This window comes from Mercenaria mercenaria, chromosome 6 (assembly GCF_021730395.1).
Source record: "Mercenaria mercenaria strain notata chromosome 6, MADL_Memer_1, whole genome shotgun sequence".
In the NCBI taxonomy this organism is placed as follows: domain Eukaryota; kingdom Metazoa; phylum Mollusca; class Bivalvia; order Venerida; family Veneridae; genus Mercenaria; species Mercenaria mercenaria.
In genome coordinates this window covers 17,183,507-17,201,675 of record NC_069366.1, presented here as the reverse complement: position 1 = coordinate 17,201,675, position 18,169 = coordinate 17,183,507, and the positions used below count along the sequence as shown (strand labels likewise).

The window sequence follows — 18,169 nt, the reverse complement described above, 5'->3', positions numbered from 1 at the left end:
TGCGTCGCAAACTTATCTGACGTCGCCGTCTCTGAAGGTGCGTGCGACCGTTACATTTAAAATTTCATCACTGTTTTAATGTATGTGATGCCAAAGACTTGAAACGCAACGTAAGTACGCGCCACACGTTGTCGTTAACAACGATATAAATTTTTATTCTGTGAGATGTATATCGGGTAAGATGGAAGCCGCTTTTTCTTGTAGGTGGAAAACCGAGCGAGCGCCAACCAGCACTGACTGTCGACAATTATTTAAAAAGTACTCAAATAATATCACAGATATTTAATGTTAAACGCTATTGTCCTGTCGAGTAGACATTGAAATAAAATCAGCTAAAATGATTATTTGATGCGTTTCTTATTTTCGAAATAATAAAAAAGTTTTCTGGGACAACCCTCATAATGTCGTATTTTCATGGCATACCATCTACAGTAAAAGGAAGATCAGCTGTTTTGATTTGGTTTCAGTAAGACCTCTGAAATGTAGCATTTTATAGTTTAGTATCAATTGCATATTATATAGAATTGAAACGTAACTATTGTCAAATTATGATCTAAAGTTGAAAAGTTTCCAAACGAAGAAAAATAAAAAATACCTAAGTTATCCTGACGATAAAGACAGGCCGTTGAACAAACAAAATCAGTATAAAAAGGACAACGAAATATATGTCATCTTAAAAAATGCCAAGAAATCGCCAAGGTCAGCAAAATTGCATTATCTTTTGCAGACTTCTTCCAATTTCCGTCGTTACAAGCAACAATGCTTTAGTCGAATAACCAGCTAAACACTGTAATAGCAATTTCCCCATCATTGCAAGAGGTGTCTAGAAATCATTATGTTAAGAAACATTTTCCATTAATGGAACACCGATATAAAGATAAATAGCCTGATATATACTGTAGCGTATCCACCTGATTTAGTTAGTGAAGTTAGGTAACAATTATATGGTGATATTTGTATTCTCCTCCTAGATGCCAGTAATAGAAAGCTCATTTAACACTAAGAACCTACCTTTGTCTGGCAACTTTTTCCATGATACACCAACTCTTAACTGTATAAGATAATTAGATTATATCTCTTTAATTAAGTATAAGTTTACCGAGTCAATCAAACCCGGCCTGTAAAATTTTTATTTTCGTTGTTTTGGACGTCATATAGAGTTTCTACTTTTGGTATTTTCTGTCACAAGCCCAAACGCATAGCTCAATCGGGAGGGTCACGGTTCTCGAGTTAGATCCCCTGGCGAGGCGTACGCTCTCCGTGAATATTTGACAAATGATAATGTGCTTGAAGTTCTCTAATCATCATCCACTGATTGGTGTGGAGAAGTTGGCAAGTATTTTTGGAGAACAGATTGTTACTTATACAGAATACAGCAAGACAGGTTAGGTTAACTGCCCGCCGTTACATAACTGAATTGTTGTTTGGCAAGCATGTAACATTCATGACTGACTTCTATGCCGCTTTTGACTGAGCATCACAGTATTCGGTACGAGAGGGGAACTATATTTTCATCATATATACGTGCTGACATCAAAACATATTATAAAAGCTATTATAATACAATTTAAACATTACTGAACTCTGTAAAACTACGCTATTTTATAAAAGTGCACAATTTGTTACTGAAGACATGAAAAGGGAACATGTGTGCAAAATATTGCCTATCCACCACATCATTCACGATGCTATGCCGCTCCAAATGTCAGTCTTATTAATGACCGTAAAAACTATCATAGAAGCAGTCTTTAAATGCCAAGTGACGCCCACAAAGGTTCTCCGTACTTGAAATCACTAGTATTATTATATTTTCTAGTTCTTTAAGACCACGAAGTCCATTCAGTTCTGATACGTAATACAGTGCAGTGGGGCACGACGGATGCTGCATATTTCATTTCCTTTCATGAACAAGAGTCTGCTATTATTTTGCTTGGTAAATTTCTTTGCTTTTAAAGGGTTCTTGGCATGATAGTTTTCATGACTATGGTTGATAATAGAATTGATGGGACATAAACAAGTCGAGATATTTACATGAATAAAACACTAGTCCCTGTTTTATAAATGCTTATGCACCTATTTATGTCAGATAGATTTTCCTTTCCAATATCTGACAAGTTGCCATATTAAACCTTAATCCTCATCCATCAGTCTGAGAGTGAAGTGAAACCGCCCAAGCTGACGTTAAATCAATGCTAACAGTCTTATTTTTATTGGAACAAGAGTGCCTGTTACAGACGAATGCGCAAACCACTTTTATCTTTGAACGTAGGACATAAATCATAAGTTTTGTTTATTATTGGCATTGATATGTATTCTGCGCATAACTGTCCAGAATGCTGTAGACAGAGAACAAAGTATTATCAGTACAAATCATGTACGCCGTCTTAGATCGTATTCTACATATATACCTGCAATCATAGGATCAGCTGGCAAAACAATAAGTGTGCAAGTGCTTAAAGTGCAGGGGTATATCCATTGACAGCGCTTTGACAGTGTTACTTTGCTACGGAATAGAAGTCACTTGTGCATTATCTACATTATGCAAAAGTTCTTTAGTATCCTTTCAAAATAGCTATTTTCATTTTAATTTCTGTGTTATCTCTTTTCCATGTTTCTTTATGTAAAAACGGAATTTCATTAAATGACTGCATAGTTTTCTATTAAAAAAGAATTACGTGAAAACAGAGATATTTTGGGATTTTATGAAATTCTTTACTTTTGGCTAATGTTAAACAACAGCTCCCGCTCTACTTAGGCCATACCAAATTGATTAATAGTTCTTCGGAAAATTTTCAAAAAAAATAGGAGCGGGCGAGCGAAATTTTTATTTTTTTTTCTCTCAATTTTGATTTTTTCGAGGCGGGTAGATTTTACATGGAGCGAGCGGGCTTTTTTTATTTTTTTTCCCACCTTGAACCCTTGAGGAGGCGGTTATGATTATGTATAAAGTTAACATTTCTTTAGAAATAACACAGAAATCAAACATTACAGTGTGGGTAACACAGTATATAGCTTTTCTATATGTTTTAAAGACTACATGAATGATTTTGCAAATAAATTCTTGCCAAAACTCACTGAATCACTTTATTTTTTTTATTTTGTAATTTTAATTACTAAGAAATGAGTGTCTTATTTTTAATTTTGATTTTTCTACATTAATCTGTAGACGTGCCTATTTAATGGCAAAGGATGAGAAATATTTAAGACAAAACAGGCACATGATTGTGTGGAATAACATTTCTTCTGAAACACAGTTATATGGCTTTCACACATGAACAAATTTGTGCCCCTAGTGGAACTCCAACCCATAGAGGTGACAGGGGAAGTAATAAACCACTTGACCAGTGAGACCAAACGGAGTTGGGCATACAGATGCTTCAACATTGCTCGAATCCCTTTGGAATAATTTCTTAACAGATCATGATCAGGCTAGCTTAACCTACTGTGGTAGAGATTCATTTCAGGCAAAAATAATAACAGACGGACAAAGAATGATCACAATATGGCCACCCTTAAAAGTGTTGTTTGTTGTGCTTTGACTGAACTTGAAATTTAGAGTTGGGGAAGTCTGTTTTTTTTTCAGTTTCTTTCGTTCAATCAATTTACAGCCAATTTTAAATATATCCTGGCGTCATGTGTACAAAAAGGCAAAACTAGGGTTACAAAAGGACAGATTTTGTTTGAAATTATTTTCATATCAACACTACTTATTTGAAAAGCTAAACAATTTTTAAATTGACTAAATGCGTTTTGATAGAAAATCTGACTGCTGTACTAAATAAGTTACGTTCAAAAAGATTTTGGCCGAGACAATGTGATAGGTCGGTCAGGATCTGTGAACAAATATTTTTTTAAGATAGTAGTTGGCCTCAGCTTTGGGCTCTAGATCTAACATGCTGAATTAAACAACTGATAACAAATGGTTTGAAAACTTTATATCTGAACAATATTTCCAAATATTTTTAACTGCATCCCCATGCACGTCTTACAAGCCGGGCTTCGTTCTTTCCACTGTATTGAACAAAAGTAGAATGTGCCTATTTCATTACCTACCGGCACATCGAAGGCCATGTGTGGCACTAACAAAGACACTCCAGATTTAAAACAAATAATGAACAACACCATAATTCCTGACTTTTTGAGTTTGGATTATCAGCTACATGTATTACGGACGCATGAAATCCGATCAATATCAATTTGACGCATTAAAACGGCGATAAAACCTGATTTGCCGTTATTATTCCGGACCGCGTAATCGAAAAAAAAATTTTTTTCGGAGATTTTTATGTACGTGCGGGCGGGTAATTTTTATTTTTTTTCTCGGGAATGAAATTATTGATGCGGTAGTTCCGACGAACGACATATCAATTTGGTATGGCCTTACCAGTCTATCAGATTTTTCACCTTGAATTAGATATTTGAATTCAACAGTGTACATATAGGAACCTACTCCACTTTGTCTTCTGTAAAACTCTGTTGCCTTTGAAATAAAACAGTATTGAAAGAAGGAAGTTGTAAGTCAAGAATTTGTAGAGTCAGTCCGTCCGAACGTAGGTCCGACGTTTCTTGTCCAGTTCATAGCTAAGAGATTTAGACACCATTTTACATAAATGTGACCATAATCTTTGCTTTGCAAATTATTATCAAACGTAGGTGTCAAAAAAACGAAATAAGGCGTCAACATTTTGTTGGTTTCAGTCGTTATCCAGACAATTACTGTGTGGCCCACCAACATTAGAAGAAAATGTTTATAGCAACATACCCAAACCCATATTCAATATCGACACCATGTTTCAAATGTACTACACAGCGTAAAGAAAAGAAATCACCACCAGGTGAATCTTTTCTAAATTCAAAAATTATTATTTAAACTTTTTTCTTTCTGGTATTGATCCCAAATGTTTATTCATTTACTAGACATAAACACTTTCGATAATGAAAAATGAGAGAATGTGCTATACTGACCGCGACTTTTACTTCTTGTATTCCCCTGTAATATTTCGAAATAAATCACCCCACGAGAAAAAGTAAATACTAAAATTCGGTAATCCCTATAAAACTGACATAAAAGTATTTATTTTATGCAAACTGATGAAATACTGTGTTTTATCAGTGAGATATAATCCATATCACTCACTGCATATCACTCACTGTAAATGCCGATCTACTTGTACATTGTGTATGAATTTTAAATTATTTGCTTTAAACATGATGAAAATTGTGGTCGCACTTTGTTCTATATAATATATTTTTCGATTCAAATTATTTTACTTAGTGAGAATTTCATAACGTTATGCAGCAAAAACAAAATGGAACTTTTTGTTGTGTGCGTCTTTCTAACGTCACAACACGTCTGACGTCATGTCTGTTTACGCGCGTCAGTTTCACGCGCTGAGATTAAAATTTGTTTTAAAATGCACATCTCAACGTAATTAAGCATAAGATTAAAAGAAAAATTGTTTGTTTTTCGTGAATATAGAATATCACACCTCAAAGTGAGAAAATTTTCTATTGAAATTCCTCGTCAAATCACTGGAAAATTAAGCTGGTGCATACATAAGCAGAGCAGTTGTAGTTAATGTATTTTGAATCTAAGTAGATGCTCAATCATGTAATTTTCAAATAAATCCATGCAATGTTAACGTCAGTTCTAGAAGCCATCAAACATGTAACATATAGATTAAACATGATTTGATATCTTAAAAAGTACTTTGCGTAATCGTAGACTTTCTATTACGAAAATTGCAAGTCTAGTACGTTCTGTTAAGCAATTTCCGTCGCTGCTAGACGTAATGCATTTACGAGGCAAAATATTCAGTAACACTTTCCTCTCAGCGCAAGAGGTAATGTAAATCTTTTTACACAACTTCGCTCAGATAATTACCTCTTATATTTTCATTTGGAAAATGTTATTACGAGGATTGTTTAAAAGTGACTGAGACTTTGTCTCCAGCCTCTTTATGCTTTCAATTAAATGTACTGCAAATCTGACGCGCGTAAACATTCAATATTACGAATCTAGCGCATGGTGTTCATATCCGAACGACGTAAATGACATCACGACTTTGGCAAGATACTTTCACTTATTTTGCATTAATTGATTAAGAAATATTTACGTCATTATCACTGATTATTTTTTTGTTTTCGTTCTCAACCTTCGCTGCCCTTTAGTAACTATTTGCCATCTGTGATACAATCTGTGATAAGTTCGTGTTAAAAATGTTCATGTGTAACTTTCCATTGATTCTAGATGATACAAACTAGGTTAGCATATTTGTCATCTTATAGGTTGGGTTTAGTGTCAATGATTATAGATAACAAAACATACTGCTGATTCTGCAGAAATTTCTTACAGCATATCAAATGATAAGGTTTCAAATGAAGGTTTTTATTTGAATGGGTATGATAAAAATATTTCATGCATAACTTTGACAGAAAATACGATTTATTCGGCAAGTATTGACTATCAAGTAGCTAGTAAGATATGGATTTTTTAAAACTACATCAGTTATGTCCAAATTCGAAAATGTCGAAGCCAACGGTAGTCGGTCATATAAAATCACTTCACAACATGTTGGTGACCGAATACGGGACACATGCTGTCTAAAAAAACATCTATATCAGGCTTGAGTTTCACTCTTCCCTAAAATGGATTTCTTCGACAGCGTATATTCCGTATCCGGTCACCAACATCTCTTCAACTTATAATACACGTACAACTGCTATGAAGTGAAATATGAGTGGCAATGCTTAAATCATCACAACGATATTACATTATGTTGACGTCACGTTGACGTGATATTTTAATAGCGCCATGTATGTATCGAGAAAAAGCGCTTTCAAATTTGATCAAATATTTTGCTTATTAATCTTATTGATAAAAACAAGTTTAAAACACAAGGTCACATAATACATCTGTTTTGACTGATTTACAGACAATCTGAGTTGATCGTTCGATGTGCAGGATAATTCGCCATCATTAGCTCCCTAATTGTACTATTCCACAAGACGTGTTACCATTTCATGGCCTGGTGTGTATAAACAAAGAAGCGTGACGACCTTCCATTTGGCGCCCTCCTGAAATTATCACACCCGACGTATAACCGCCCATCGTGTATAAATGGTGTTAAAACACGACTTTGCTATAAATCATTTCTTAATCATACTTCTTTCAAACACAGTACATTCTGGACATTGAAATTGTTGTAAGTCTTATAATATCCATTAGTTATTATGTAGGAGCGAATATTTAACAAAATACTAAAAATACTAAAAAGTGTCAGTTATCACTGGTAATTCATATGTTCCTTTAGAATCAACGTTATACTTATCATTAAGGAACTCTCTGCGATATTTCATCAATAACAAACGAAGTCAAAATTGTCAGAACGTCACTATTATTTGTTGATTTCCTGTCTAAATTCTGCTGAATGAAACGAAGTAATCTAGCAATATACTTGACATGGTGTTCCTAAAACTGTTTGATTAGTAGTTGTATGACAAAGTAATACATTTCCCGTTCGAGATTACTTAATGCCTTGGAATTGATATTCTTTGTGTTTTTTTTTCTTTTGGGAATGCTACAAATGAATCAATTGAACCGCCTTCTTTAGTGCATTGAAGGTCATCTGCAGCCGAATTTTCAAAGTAGCTAGCTTAATAGTACTTGCCCCTACCCGGTGTGAGTTAGAGCTAAGACTAAAGAAAATCCCATTATAAGATTTGGTTTTCAAAGCTTCAAGCTATTCAATAAGTGAAAGTATTAACCTATTTATTGACGCCTGAGTATACATTTCTAAATTAAAAGATTTTTATTACATAACGTAGTATTGACGTTTGTTTGTAAAAGACACAATTCTAAAATGTCTGGGATGATAGACCCTAAACACAAATCCGTATATATGTAAACTAGGTATTACTTTTCAATGGGTGAATGTAATTTTCTTTGGACGTTTTCTTGTCAATTAGTAAAATGTGGAGGAAATGGTTTATATCAATGTTCTACACCACAACATAACTGTTAGTATCTTTTCTGGCATTTTATTTACAATTAACACAACTGGCTCCCCCCAAAAAAATTTTAGTTTAAACATATTTTATTGCAAACGATACATGTTTATAATACAAATAAACACATCCGTTATAGATTAATGAGAATTAGAAAAGCATGTTAATGTATACATTGAAATCAGAAGCAAAAGGGTTGGGCCACAAGTTTTTCCAACATTAGCGACGGCCCTTCCCCAAAGTAAATGAGTTTTGTCATCAAATGTATTCTATGTATCAGTATAACTCTCATTTATTTAGGAGGAATGTGTGTTTCTTTGAATTGGGGAAAACCTATTTTGCACTAGTATATCATCAAATGATATTAATCCGAAATGTCGCACCTAGTCCAGGAAAGTGTATCAAAAATGTGCCTTGGACGCGGCGTTGTTATATACATACAATAAAAATAAGAACCTCCACACATCATTTTATTGCTTGAAACAAGTTTTACTATAGGAGGGACTTTTTATGACAGTGGTGTCACGTTTTGAATTTCCGGTGAATAATAAATCACAAAATAATAATTCGTTGTTTACAAAAGTTGTGTTTCGAATCGCACTTAAATTTCTTTTCTACCATCAGAAAGATTAAAGAATTAAGTTGTCTGACAAAGGCTCTTCTATACTATGGTTTACATTTCATGCGTTAAAACTATAAAAGAAAAATGTTTTGTTTCAAGTAGTTGACACTAATTAGAGCCATTCACAACGTTGTAAGCAGTTAAAACGAATCCCTTATTTTCACATACATTTTAAGGAATTTTCTAATGAGCACATATAGTGGTAATAAAATTTCAATATTTATGTGTACTACAAAAATGCTAAAATATCTAAATGAGCCGCGTCATGGGAAAACCAACATAGTGGCTTTGCAACCAGCATGGATCCAGACCAGCCTGCACATCCATTCGCCAACGGTTTCTCTAATTGCAGTAGGCTTTAAAAGCGAACAGCATGGATCCTGACCAGACTGCGCGGATACGCAGGCTGGTCTGGATCCATGCTGGTCGCAAACCCACTATGTTGGTTTTCTCACGGCACGGCTCAAATATCTAAAAAGGTCGCTGACTTTGAATCACTTGCCTCTCACGAGTGTGGTTTCGAGACCTTGCTTGTCATGTAGAATTCTGTCATCTTAGGAAGCCATCAAGTTGGCTGACGGATGGCCTGTTGTTCTACAAAGGTGCTTGCCTGTACCTGACTTAATGCTGTGAGGGCGCTTGGGGACATCTTCTGCCACTAAAAGCTAGAAAGTTGCTATTACGTCGGTGTAATGTAAGTGTAATGTAAGTGTTTTAGTGTATATGTAATATGAATTAAGGCACCGCCTAGCATGGGGATTTATCTTTTATATAACTACTTACAAAGAAATACTCAACACCCAAAAGAAACTAACAGTGCAAGTTTACATTTAGTATCATCATACCTCTTACAGCGAGTATCATACTTTGCAAAATTTACGGAGGGCCGTGACGGTGACGTCATTCAGCGTTCTCGCACTGGCTTTAGGAATTTTTTGTTTGTTTGTTTGCACTCCACGCAGAAACTTGACGGCCTTTACACTTCCTTACTGTTTTAAAAGTGTTTTTCATTTGCATGTGCAGTTTTCATTACGAAAAAGAAGTAAAAGAATCATGTTGGCCCGGTTTACGAATTTCTGTGACTGATTCGAGGTGCTCGGATGTTCATGCAGAAAACCAGTCTGCGGTGTGTATATAAACCGGAACCGGAAAACATCGAAAACAATGCCTCAGTATATGCAGAGAACACAGACGAATAACTATATACGGACATTACCGTCTCGGGGATTTTCATCCCCTATTAACACACACAAACGTAAAAACACAAAAATAGTACATTTAAAATATAATATGAAAAAGGCAAAGCCTCTGAGCGAGCGTAGCTTAAACGGCAAAGAAACTATTCACTGCTTAAAACAATTCCGAGAACCTTTTCACTTGAAAAGAAACAAAAATTTAGTGTCATTATACCTGTAACAGCGAATATCATACGTTGCAAAATTTATGGAAAGCCGGTGTCACGGTGACGTCATTACCTGTTTGTGGCGTTCTTATGCCTTTATGCTTATTTATGACATTTTATCCCATTTTCTGGCCAATGCTTGATCTTTTAAAAGAAAATCATATTTTTTTTCTACCAAATGGAAATCTTTCTTGCATTATTTTTGAGTGATGGATAATATTCAGCAATCAAATGAAGTTCTGTATTCACTGCCAACAAAGCATTCCCTTTGAGCACCTGTCCTCTAGGGACACGCACTTTGTAAATAAAAGCAAAATTGAAATTATTTCCATAATATAACTTTTTTAAAAATAAAGACACCTAATGAACATAGAGATTGTAACTCAAATATAAAATTAAAAAAAAAATAAAAACAATTTTCCCGACTTTGACGGAAGTAGAACAAAATGGCGGCACCCAAAATGGCGGCGCCCAGACGAGAGGAAAATTTTTCAGCTACATCACTTTGCCCCATTCGGCACACCTTTGTTATATTCGCCTACACATTGCCGTAAGGCGAGCTACGCGCTCGCAATTGCGCTTCGCGCAATTGCTCGCGAGCTACGCTCGCTATAAGCTGATGAAAAACAAAATACATTATACAAGTACCGAACGTGGACATAAAGAATAATGAGTTATGAATTATACAGATATAAACTACAATACCCGTGCTTGTATTGTTGTATCATAAACTACATCTTAGTATTAAATATTTCAGGGATTTATTGCAAAAAATCAAAGAAAATAGTTCTAATCTTTGAGATACATGCAGTAACATAAAGTACAGTACATTTTGTAAGTTTGAGACCTAATTGCAGCTTTTAAAAGCTGGTCCCTTTGAATGTGAATGGTATTTTGCCTACAAACTGTAATAATTATGTTTATTTCTGCTGAATGCCACCTTGATTATACGTATCTATTCTTGGAAATATTCTACTAATTCTAAATAATCTTGTTATCTATATAATCCTATGTTGTTTTGTTAAAGTATAAAGCATTTGCTTATGACTAAAGAATTCCTATGTATCATATTAATAAATCATTTTCATAGTTTCTTTTTCTCATTGTTTGAGACCAGTGGTAACGCTTTCCTAAACTTGTCAAGTCAATATATTGTATACCAGCACATGCAAAATAATTGGTTTGTGAAAATGGAAGGTGATCTTTTTAAATATTACACCTTAATAGTCTGTTTTACAAAACACATTTCTCACCATATAACTTAATAATGCAAGAAACAGGTTATGAAACAATACATGTATAAACAGTTTTTGCCCATTTATGTTTGGAAATTCTACACCCAGTCCACTAGATGTCCTTTTATCCATTCCTTCTGCATTTTTTTGTACAAGGATCTGTCAAAGTGATGCTACTATAACGCTATTATAATGCTTCATAAACATTATGCTATATACAGTTCTGCTAGCATTTCTTAGAACCATATTTACTCTGGAAGTCCAAACACTGTAGCGCACACTTTTTTGCTGTCCTCTTCTACAGCAAGCATAGCAAGTGTGGTACTTCCAAACCTGAAAATAACCACAAGCTTCCTTGTCTTTGCCGATGGATCGGGCACTTTAACCCTCAAAGTTCCTAGAAGTCGACAACCATCTTCTGTCACAAACTCCGGAACGAAACCCGACGCTGTGTAAACGTTCACGCCCATTTCGTCTTGGAAAGGTCGGCTTGTTGAATAAGCTTGTATCACTTTATGGCCTCTCTCAACTGATGTTCCTTCTTTCATGAAAGGTTTAAAAGCGTCGAAACACTGTGTTGGATCACCTGGGATCTTCTTGTTTTCCGGATCTTTTCCTTTTTGAAATTTTCGTACAATTTTTACCCCGTATGTATACCGAATGACACGACTTGTAACAACCTCAGGCATGCGACCAAAAAGCACAGCCCCATTGAGAACAGCAATTCCAGCTTGTTGCGGAATAAGAACCTTAACTTTCGTCTTTTCAGTGAACTCTGTTTTCATCACTTTTTGTACAAAAGGGGATTCCGAAAACCCTCCAACCATCAACATGAGAGATATCTTCTTCCCAGCGTCTGTCCTTGAGATAATGTTCTTGATATGTTTGACGATGTTGTCGGTGACCTTTGTAAATAATTTCTCAACAAGCCCAACCTTCATCCTCATCTTATCACTAACGAACGAGATTTGGTCGGATACTAATGATTCTTTTGTCAGTTCTGAAAATATTTCTCCGTGTACATCGTTACAGACTTCATTAAGCGTTGCCGGTATTTTTATGTTGTACCATTCACCAGACTTTGTACCAAGGGTCCTTTCACACACTCAAATTCTTTCAATAATTCAAGGTAATCGTACGGCTGCTCTCGCTTGAATCTCGCCCACACAGGACCCCCAACAATACTAATGATAAGTTGGGTGAATGCATGATCAACAGCTGTGCCACCCCAAGGACCACCACTGGCCTTGTACACCTCTCTGATTCTGTTTCCAGACTGGCGTTCGTGAACAGTGATATCTGCAGTTCCACCTGAAATTACAAGATTAACATCTTGTTTAAACAGTTTATGTTGCAAAAATCAAAAACATTTTGATGTTTGTTAAAGAAACGTAACCGATTTATCCACGTTTACACTTTATTGATAACTTTATATTAAATATCATGTAATCATGTATAGTTTATTTTCTTTTCAAATTAAAGGCAATGTCTTTAAATATCAATTGAATGTTGAAATGTAACCAAAAGTCATTTGCTTTAAATATCCATGTAATATGTCAAATATTATGCAAGTAACATGAATGAAAGATGCCATTAGCTTTTTTCGTCTTTCTGCTATTTCAATGGCTAATTTTGGTGTCTCCTCTGACGCTAAGGAAGTGCTGTCCTGAGCTTTTGCCAGTTTAATGACTTAATATAAAGATAATGAAATTTGTCGATAAACTACTATGGGGATCTTACCTCCATGATCCATGACCGTGTACCTTGTGCCTGGTGTTGCACTTACCTCCAAGATCCACGACCATGTACGTTGTGCCTGGTGCTGCATTTGCAAAGCCCATCTTCCCTCCTTCCGAGAATTTTTCTACAGGTAGATGCTGACAGAACAGGGAGGCCACTTCCGGTTCAAGAGCTATGCTTAGATGATCTTCAGCAATACCGGCCTGCAATAAGAATTTCATGTACATTAAATGCATAAAAAATATGTTTCCTGAATATGAAAATCGGTACAATGACAGGGCGTCGTTAGCTTGATCTCAATTCATCTAAGTAAACGTTTTTCTGTTTTACTGTTGAATAGCTTGGTATGTATCGTAACAATTACATAAAAATGTGAGTATTAATTTTGTTTGCGATTGGAGTAACTGGATTTCTACAATAACCAAGGTTTAAGCTTTACAGTGACATGGTTACCACTTGCAGCCGACAACAATAAAATACGACTGAAATGAGATGAAACTGGACATCTATTAGCTGCCACTGGTATCAAGCAGATATTCGACTTAAGCAGCCAGTTAGCAAAATTTCTTTCTAATTAAAGGATTGAAACGACATCATTACCACTTACAGCCGAACAAAACCCAGATATGTTAAACTTTCCTTAGCATTAAGTCCTAAAAATTGTGTTGCTCTCTTGGTAGATTTTTGCACTTTTAATGCGGATACATCATTAAAAATAGCGTTGACTAAATCTATTTCAGTCAGTTAAAATAAACATTTCAGTATTATAGATGAAACACAGTCATTTGGCTTTATCCCTTTGTTTCAATAAAATAATGATTGCACGTTATGATGAAATCGATTTATTTATTTTTCTAAATATTGTATACTAGTATAAAGATAATTATAGAGGTGAGATCACATTTAGTTGTATGACCATTATCAACATTATGATATGGACAGTAATTGCTTGTCAACAATATCAAAATATCGTGTTTTCACTATACACCAAATAGCAAAAATGCTAAAAACACAAAAACGGTATTTACCATTTTTGCAGCTTCCTTCATGAACATTTTTGCTGCGTCGTCCCAGATGGCTGGGACTGTCAATACCCATAATATATCGTCCGTGTTGACTCCTGAAAGAGAAGAAATGATATATTTTATATACAAAACATACAATACAATATTTATATGATACAATAAACTCCCATGTTCCACTACACAATGAAAAAATTGGAATTTTCGACAGGTAAAATTGGCCGATTGGGAAAAGAATCATCGACAAAATCTTTGTTTTGGGAAACATTTTGTACTCGGGTCTTGTTAATTTAAGATATTTACCTATATGATTTCCAAAAACTTGTGGTTATTGCATTAAAATGTTCATATTAAGCATTTCTGATTGCATAAATCACCACTTTTTAAATAGCTTTTCAGTTGCCAGAGACTGTGTAACCTTGACCTGTACGTGTAATTTAGCTTTGAATTGTGTAACGCACAGGTACTCTGCCGCAGGACAAATAACCGCCGTGTTGACTACCCGCCGTGACGTAACTGATATTTATGCTATTTGTAATTCTTTATAAATAGTTATAGTCAATAATTAATTCACAACTTACGATTTAAATGCTTCTTAAAAAATATTAAGATTTTGCCCATGATAATACAAAATGACAAGGTAGTTCTAATGTCATTTTTCCGACCGGAAGAAGATTGAGCTTAGCAATGAAAACGCCTGCGCACACCAGGAACTTGTCTCTTTCTACCTGTATCACGATTTTTTGTCGTTTTCTTGCTAACCTATTTCCGCAATCGTTGAGAAACTGACGTAAGAAAATATATTTAACAATTCCATAATAGTTTATGAAATTTTAGAAAATCATGAAATCGTAAAGTCATGAAGACACCACTGATACTCGTACTTCACAGTAAGACTCATGGTCAATTGCTGTACGACTTGCCGTTTTGGTCACAGTTTACCAATATAAAAGCTGGAAATAGATTTTTAATATGTAAATATCAGACATACCTGTGCCTTCTCGATCAATTATTTTCATCAGACAGTCTTTAAGGCATTGTATCGACAAAGCAAACACCTTTAACGCTGGCATAGTTTTCTGTGTTTCGTCTTCTAACAAGGAACCTTTTTTCAAGCCCTGGATGAAAATATAATTTTAAACGACCTTAACGAAAGAGTTTTGTGGTTTTCTCTATTATCATAGTGTAATTTATTTTCATTGACAAGTGTTGATATCCTACTTTTCAAAAAAACACCATTTCTAACATTTATATAGGAACAGATATATTTTAGCGTCACAGTTTATTATTCATTCATCACGTTATCACCAGTCACAATATTTAATTGTCATCATTGAACATTCATCTTCTTCATCATCATCAGCATTATTATTATTATCATTCCTATCATTCATGGTATTGAAAATAAAACCCCTCACCGTCACACAACATTAATCAACAATATTACTGCTATCATCACTAACATTATTCATCACTCATCATTATAATCATCTTCATTCATCAGAATATTATAATCATAATCATTAGTTTCTTTCATCGTCACTCTTCACTATCATCATTGCGTATCATCATCATTCATCTTTATCATCACTATCATTATTATCATTATTTCATTCAACAATTGCAGTTATCATCATCATTGCCGTGATCATCATCGTCATTGAATTAGTTGCTGAACCAGGGCATATAATGTATATTGATGAGGTTGAATATGAAGATAATAATAATGTCATATAATAAGCAATTGTTGACTAACGGGTCATAGAATAAGATTATATACCGCAGGCAGAAAATCGTATTGACCTTTTGTCTGTCAATTTAGGAACTGGCAATAACTTGCCGTAGAATTTGGATTCTATCTGCTTTAAATATTAGTCTGTATATAAGTCATCTTCAATAACGGAAACTTAGTAGTTGTCCAAAGCGTACAGAACAAGTCTTTTACAATCAACTCTTTACAATGGGCATGTGTCCAACAAAAGAAAAGAAGAGGTTTAGAACCGTTTAGGTTAAACAAACATTAATATTTCAAAATCATTATTAGTCCTCGATGTTTACTTGCATAAAAAGTACTTAACCAAATTAAACTTTCAAAATATATAATAAAATATAAACTGAGTTTATTCACCTGTCCCTCTTGTAGTCTCATCTTAAACTGTTTATAGTAGTAATATTTTCCGTTTTCTTTATTCAGACATAGATCAGCGTACTTCTCCTCAGCTTCAAAACCGAAGCAGTCTATCTCCTGGTCCTCGTTCAGTAGCAGGCATGTTGGTGTCTTGTACGACATCAAGTTCTGTCAACGATATAGATTGCATTCAATAAATGGAATATAAGATATGTTAAAGTTTGACAGTTTACCTAAATATTATCAATTAATATTAAAATTTTCTTAGAGGGAAGCTCTTATGTAGCAAAACAATGCCGCTCCATCTGCGACCTCCGCCGTCACCGTCCGCATATAGTTTACCAGATATCGGAATCGAACATGGAACCAGCTTTGTGATTCTTTGCTGCAAAATTGGACTAAATCAGTATAAACAACAGATATTTACAGTATTATTATAACATACGCATTACAATGAACACAATTAAAACAACAAAAATAATGACACTATTCAATCGATCATACATGTTAACAACACATTATTGCTGTGTTTGATCAAAGTGTTTTAATTGATCACTTTCACTATTATTCAATACATGTATAGTCAAATGAATATGATAAAAATCGAAAAATACTGAAAGTTTATGGTGTTACACCTTGTGTTGGAATGTTATAAGAGGGGCATCTATTCCTTACCTGCTTGCCACCGTTCCAGGACTGAGGGGCGCGGATCTTTGTCGGATCTTTAGGGTCAAATTCATGACGAAATTGAATTGCAAACCCGGAATAAGTGGTCCCAAAATCTATGGCCACAACCAGGAGAATATCTTGTCTTGATGTCATACTCTAACAAAGTAACAAAATATCGGAATAGATAACCGGATACACAGCATTAATTATACAATAATTATGATATTGTCTTTTTATTGAAATAACCTTTCAACATAGGCTGCGGATTTGAAAAAGTATTCATTATATCACATTTATATAACCCTCTTTGCATGCGTATACACTTAGTTTACATATTGAAAAAAAAAACAGAAATAACCAAATTACGATATAAAACATGAAAGAAATGGGTTATTAACAAATATAATATAGTGATTGTTTCTACAAAAACAATATAAACTGTAACTACAACAGCTTTCCCATTTGTTACACATTGACTGCATTGATATGCATTTACAATCAAAATTTAATATATTTGCCTTTATCGGAAAGGTCATTTTAAGTCCACCTATACCTATATACCTGAGTAAATCTCGTTATCCTTAACTAATATCCTCAGATTTCAGAAACATTTCATCACGTTTACCTGAGAAACTTCCTCTTTCGTTTTAAAACATTTTTGAATTAAATATCAATGAATTTATTGAAACTGCACGGTGCGAATTAAAAAGTCTTTAATCGTTACAATTGATGCACTCACCAGTTCATTGTTTAAGTCAACACGATCAAAGGTCGCCGATAAAACGCATTAAGACAGGTCACCATCCGGGAAGTAAATCAAGCCGGTTTTTACATGGAATATTTCAAAATCGATTTTGTTTGCTTAAAGGAAAGTTTATTAATACAATCAACTGCAATGAGAAAAAGAATACATACCCGACTTAAAGTTTGCTAAAACGGTATTAAACTGACACACAAGTTATGTCCCTTACCAACACAGAACGAATACGAATACGGATAATTTATTCAAGCATAAAATATTTCATGACAATGTTTATAGCCTACACAAATATTCATTCAGTGTATACATGCATTTGAAAAAAATGTAACTAGACGTGGAAAAAAAGTATAAAGAGATATAAATTCAATGAAACGTTACTAATAATATAATAGCAATGCATTACAATATTTTAAAGAACAATAAGATGCTTTCCAGATTTACTTTTTGAGAAACCCTTAAGACATAGCCTGTTAGCAAAATATATGAATTTAGCCAGGCTGCAATACTTTTTTTAGATGTTGCAGACATCATGGCGTCAAATTTATTTAATATGGCTTCCAAGCTCACGGGGATGGGAACAAACA

General features: G+C 34.4%; 2 protein-coding genes across 6 annotated transcripts; both read right to left on the bottom strand.

The window, feature by feature from the left end:
- Positions 1-11,058: 11,058 nt before the first annotated feature.
- Positions 11,059-17,861, bottom strand: LOC128545934 (heat shock 70 kDa protein 12B-like). 5 transcript variants are annotated; one of them, XM_053545260.1, is made up of 7 exons: positions 17,741-17,861; positions 16,832-16,981; positions 16,157-16,324; positions 15,020-15,146; positions 14,035-14,126; positions 13,053-13,209; positions 11,059-12,577 (listed from the first exon to the last, which is right to left on the bottom strand). In XM_053545260.1, the coding sequence occupies exons 2-7, from the start codon at positions 16,976-16,978 to the stop codon at positions 12,324-12,326; spliced, it is 945 nt and encodes a 314-aa protein (XP_053401235.1). In that variant the 5' UTR covers positions 16,979-16,981; positions 17,741-17,861; the 3' UTR covers positions 11,059-12,323. The 5 variants fall into 5 exon arrangements, with proteins under 5 accessions (XP_053401235.1, XP_053401232.1, XP_053401233.1 ...); XM_053545257.1 differs by lacking the exon at positions 17,741-17,861 and adding an exon at positions 17,565-17,711; XM_053545258.1 differs by lacking the exon at positions 17,741-17,861 and adding an exon at positions 17,451-17,567.
- Positions 11,515-12,213, bottom strand: LOC128557987 (heat shock 70 kDa protein 12A-like). The gene has a single exon (XM_053546690.1). It carries the CDS (start codon positions 12,211-12,213, stop codon positions 11,515-11,517), a length of 699 nt encoding a protein of 232 aa, XP_053402665.1.
- Positions 17,862-18,169: the final 308 nt, after the last annotated feature.

What these genes read in the sequence shown, in the direction of transcription:
- LOC128557987 (XM_053546690.1), bottom strand. Translation starts at nt 12,213, where the DNA reads ATGAGGATGAAGGTTGGGCTTGTTGAGAAATTATTTACAAAGGTCACC.
- LOC128545934 (XM_053545260.1), bottom strand. Translation starts at nt 16,978, where the DNA reads ATGACATCAAGACAAGATATTCTCCTGGTTGTGGCCATAGATTTTGGG. An exon ending in TGAGACTACAAGAGGGACAG is followed by an intron (nt 15,147 to 16,156) that starts GTGAATAAACTC and finishes ATTTTCATCCAG; the next exon opens with GGCTTGAAAAAAGGTTCCTT. An exon ending in TGAAGGAAGCTGCAAAAATG is followed by an intron (nt 13,210 to 14,034) that starts GTAAATACCGTT and finishes TTCTTATTGCAG; the next exon opens with GCCGGTATTGCTGAAGATCA.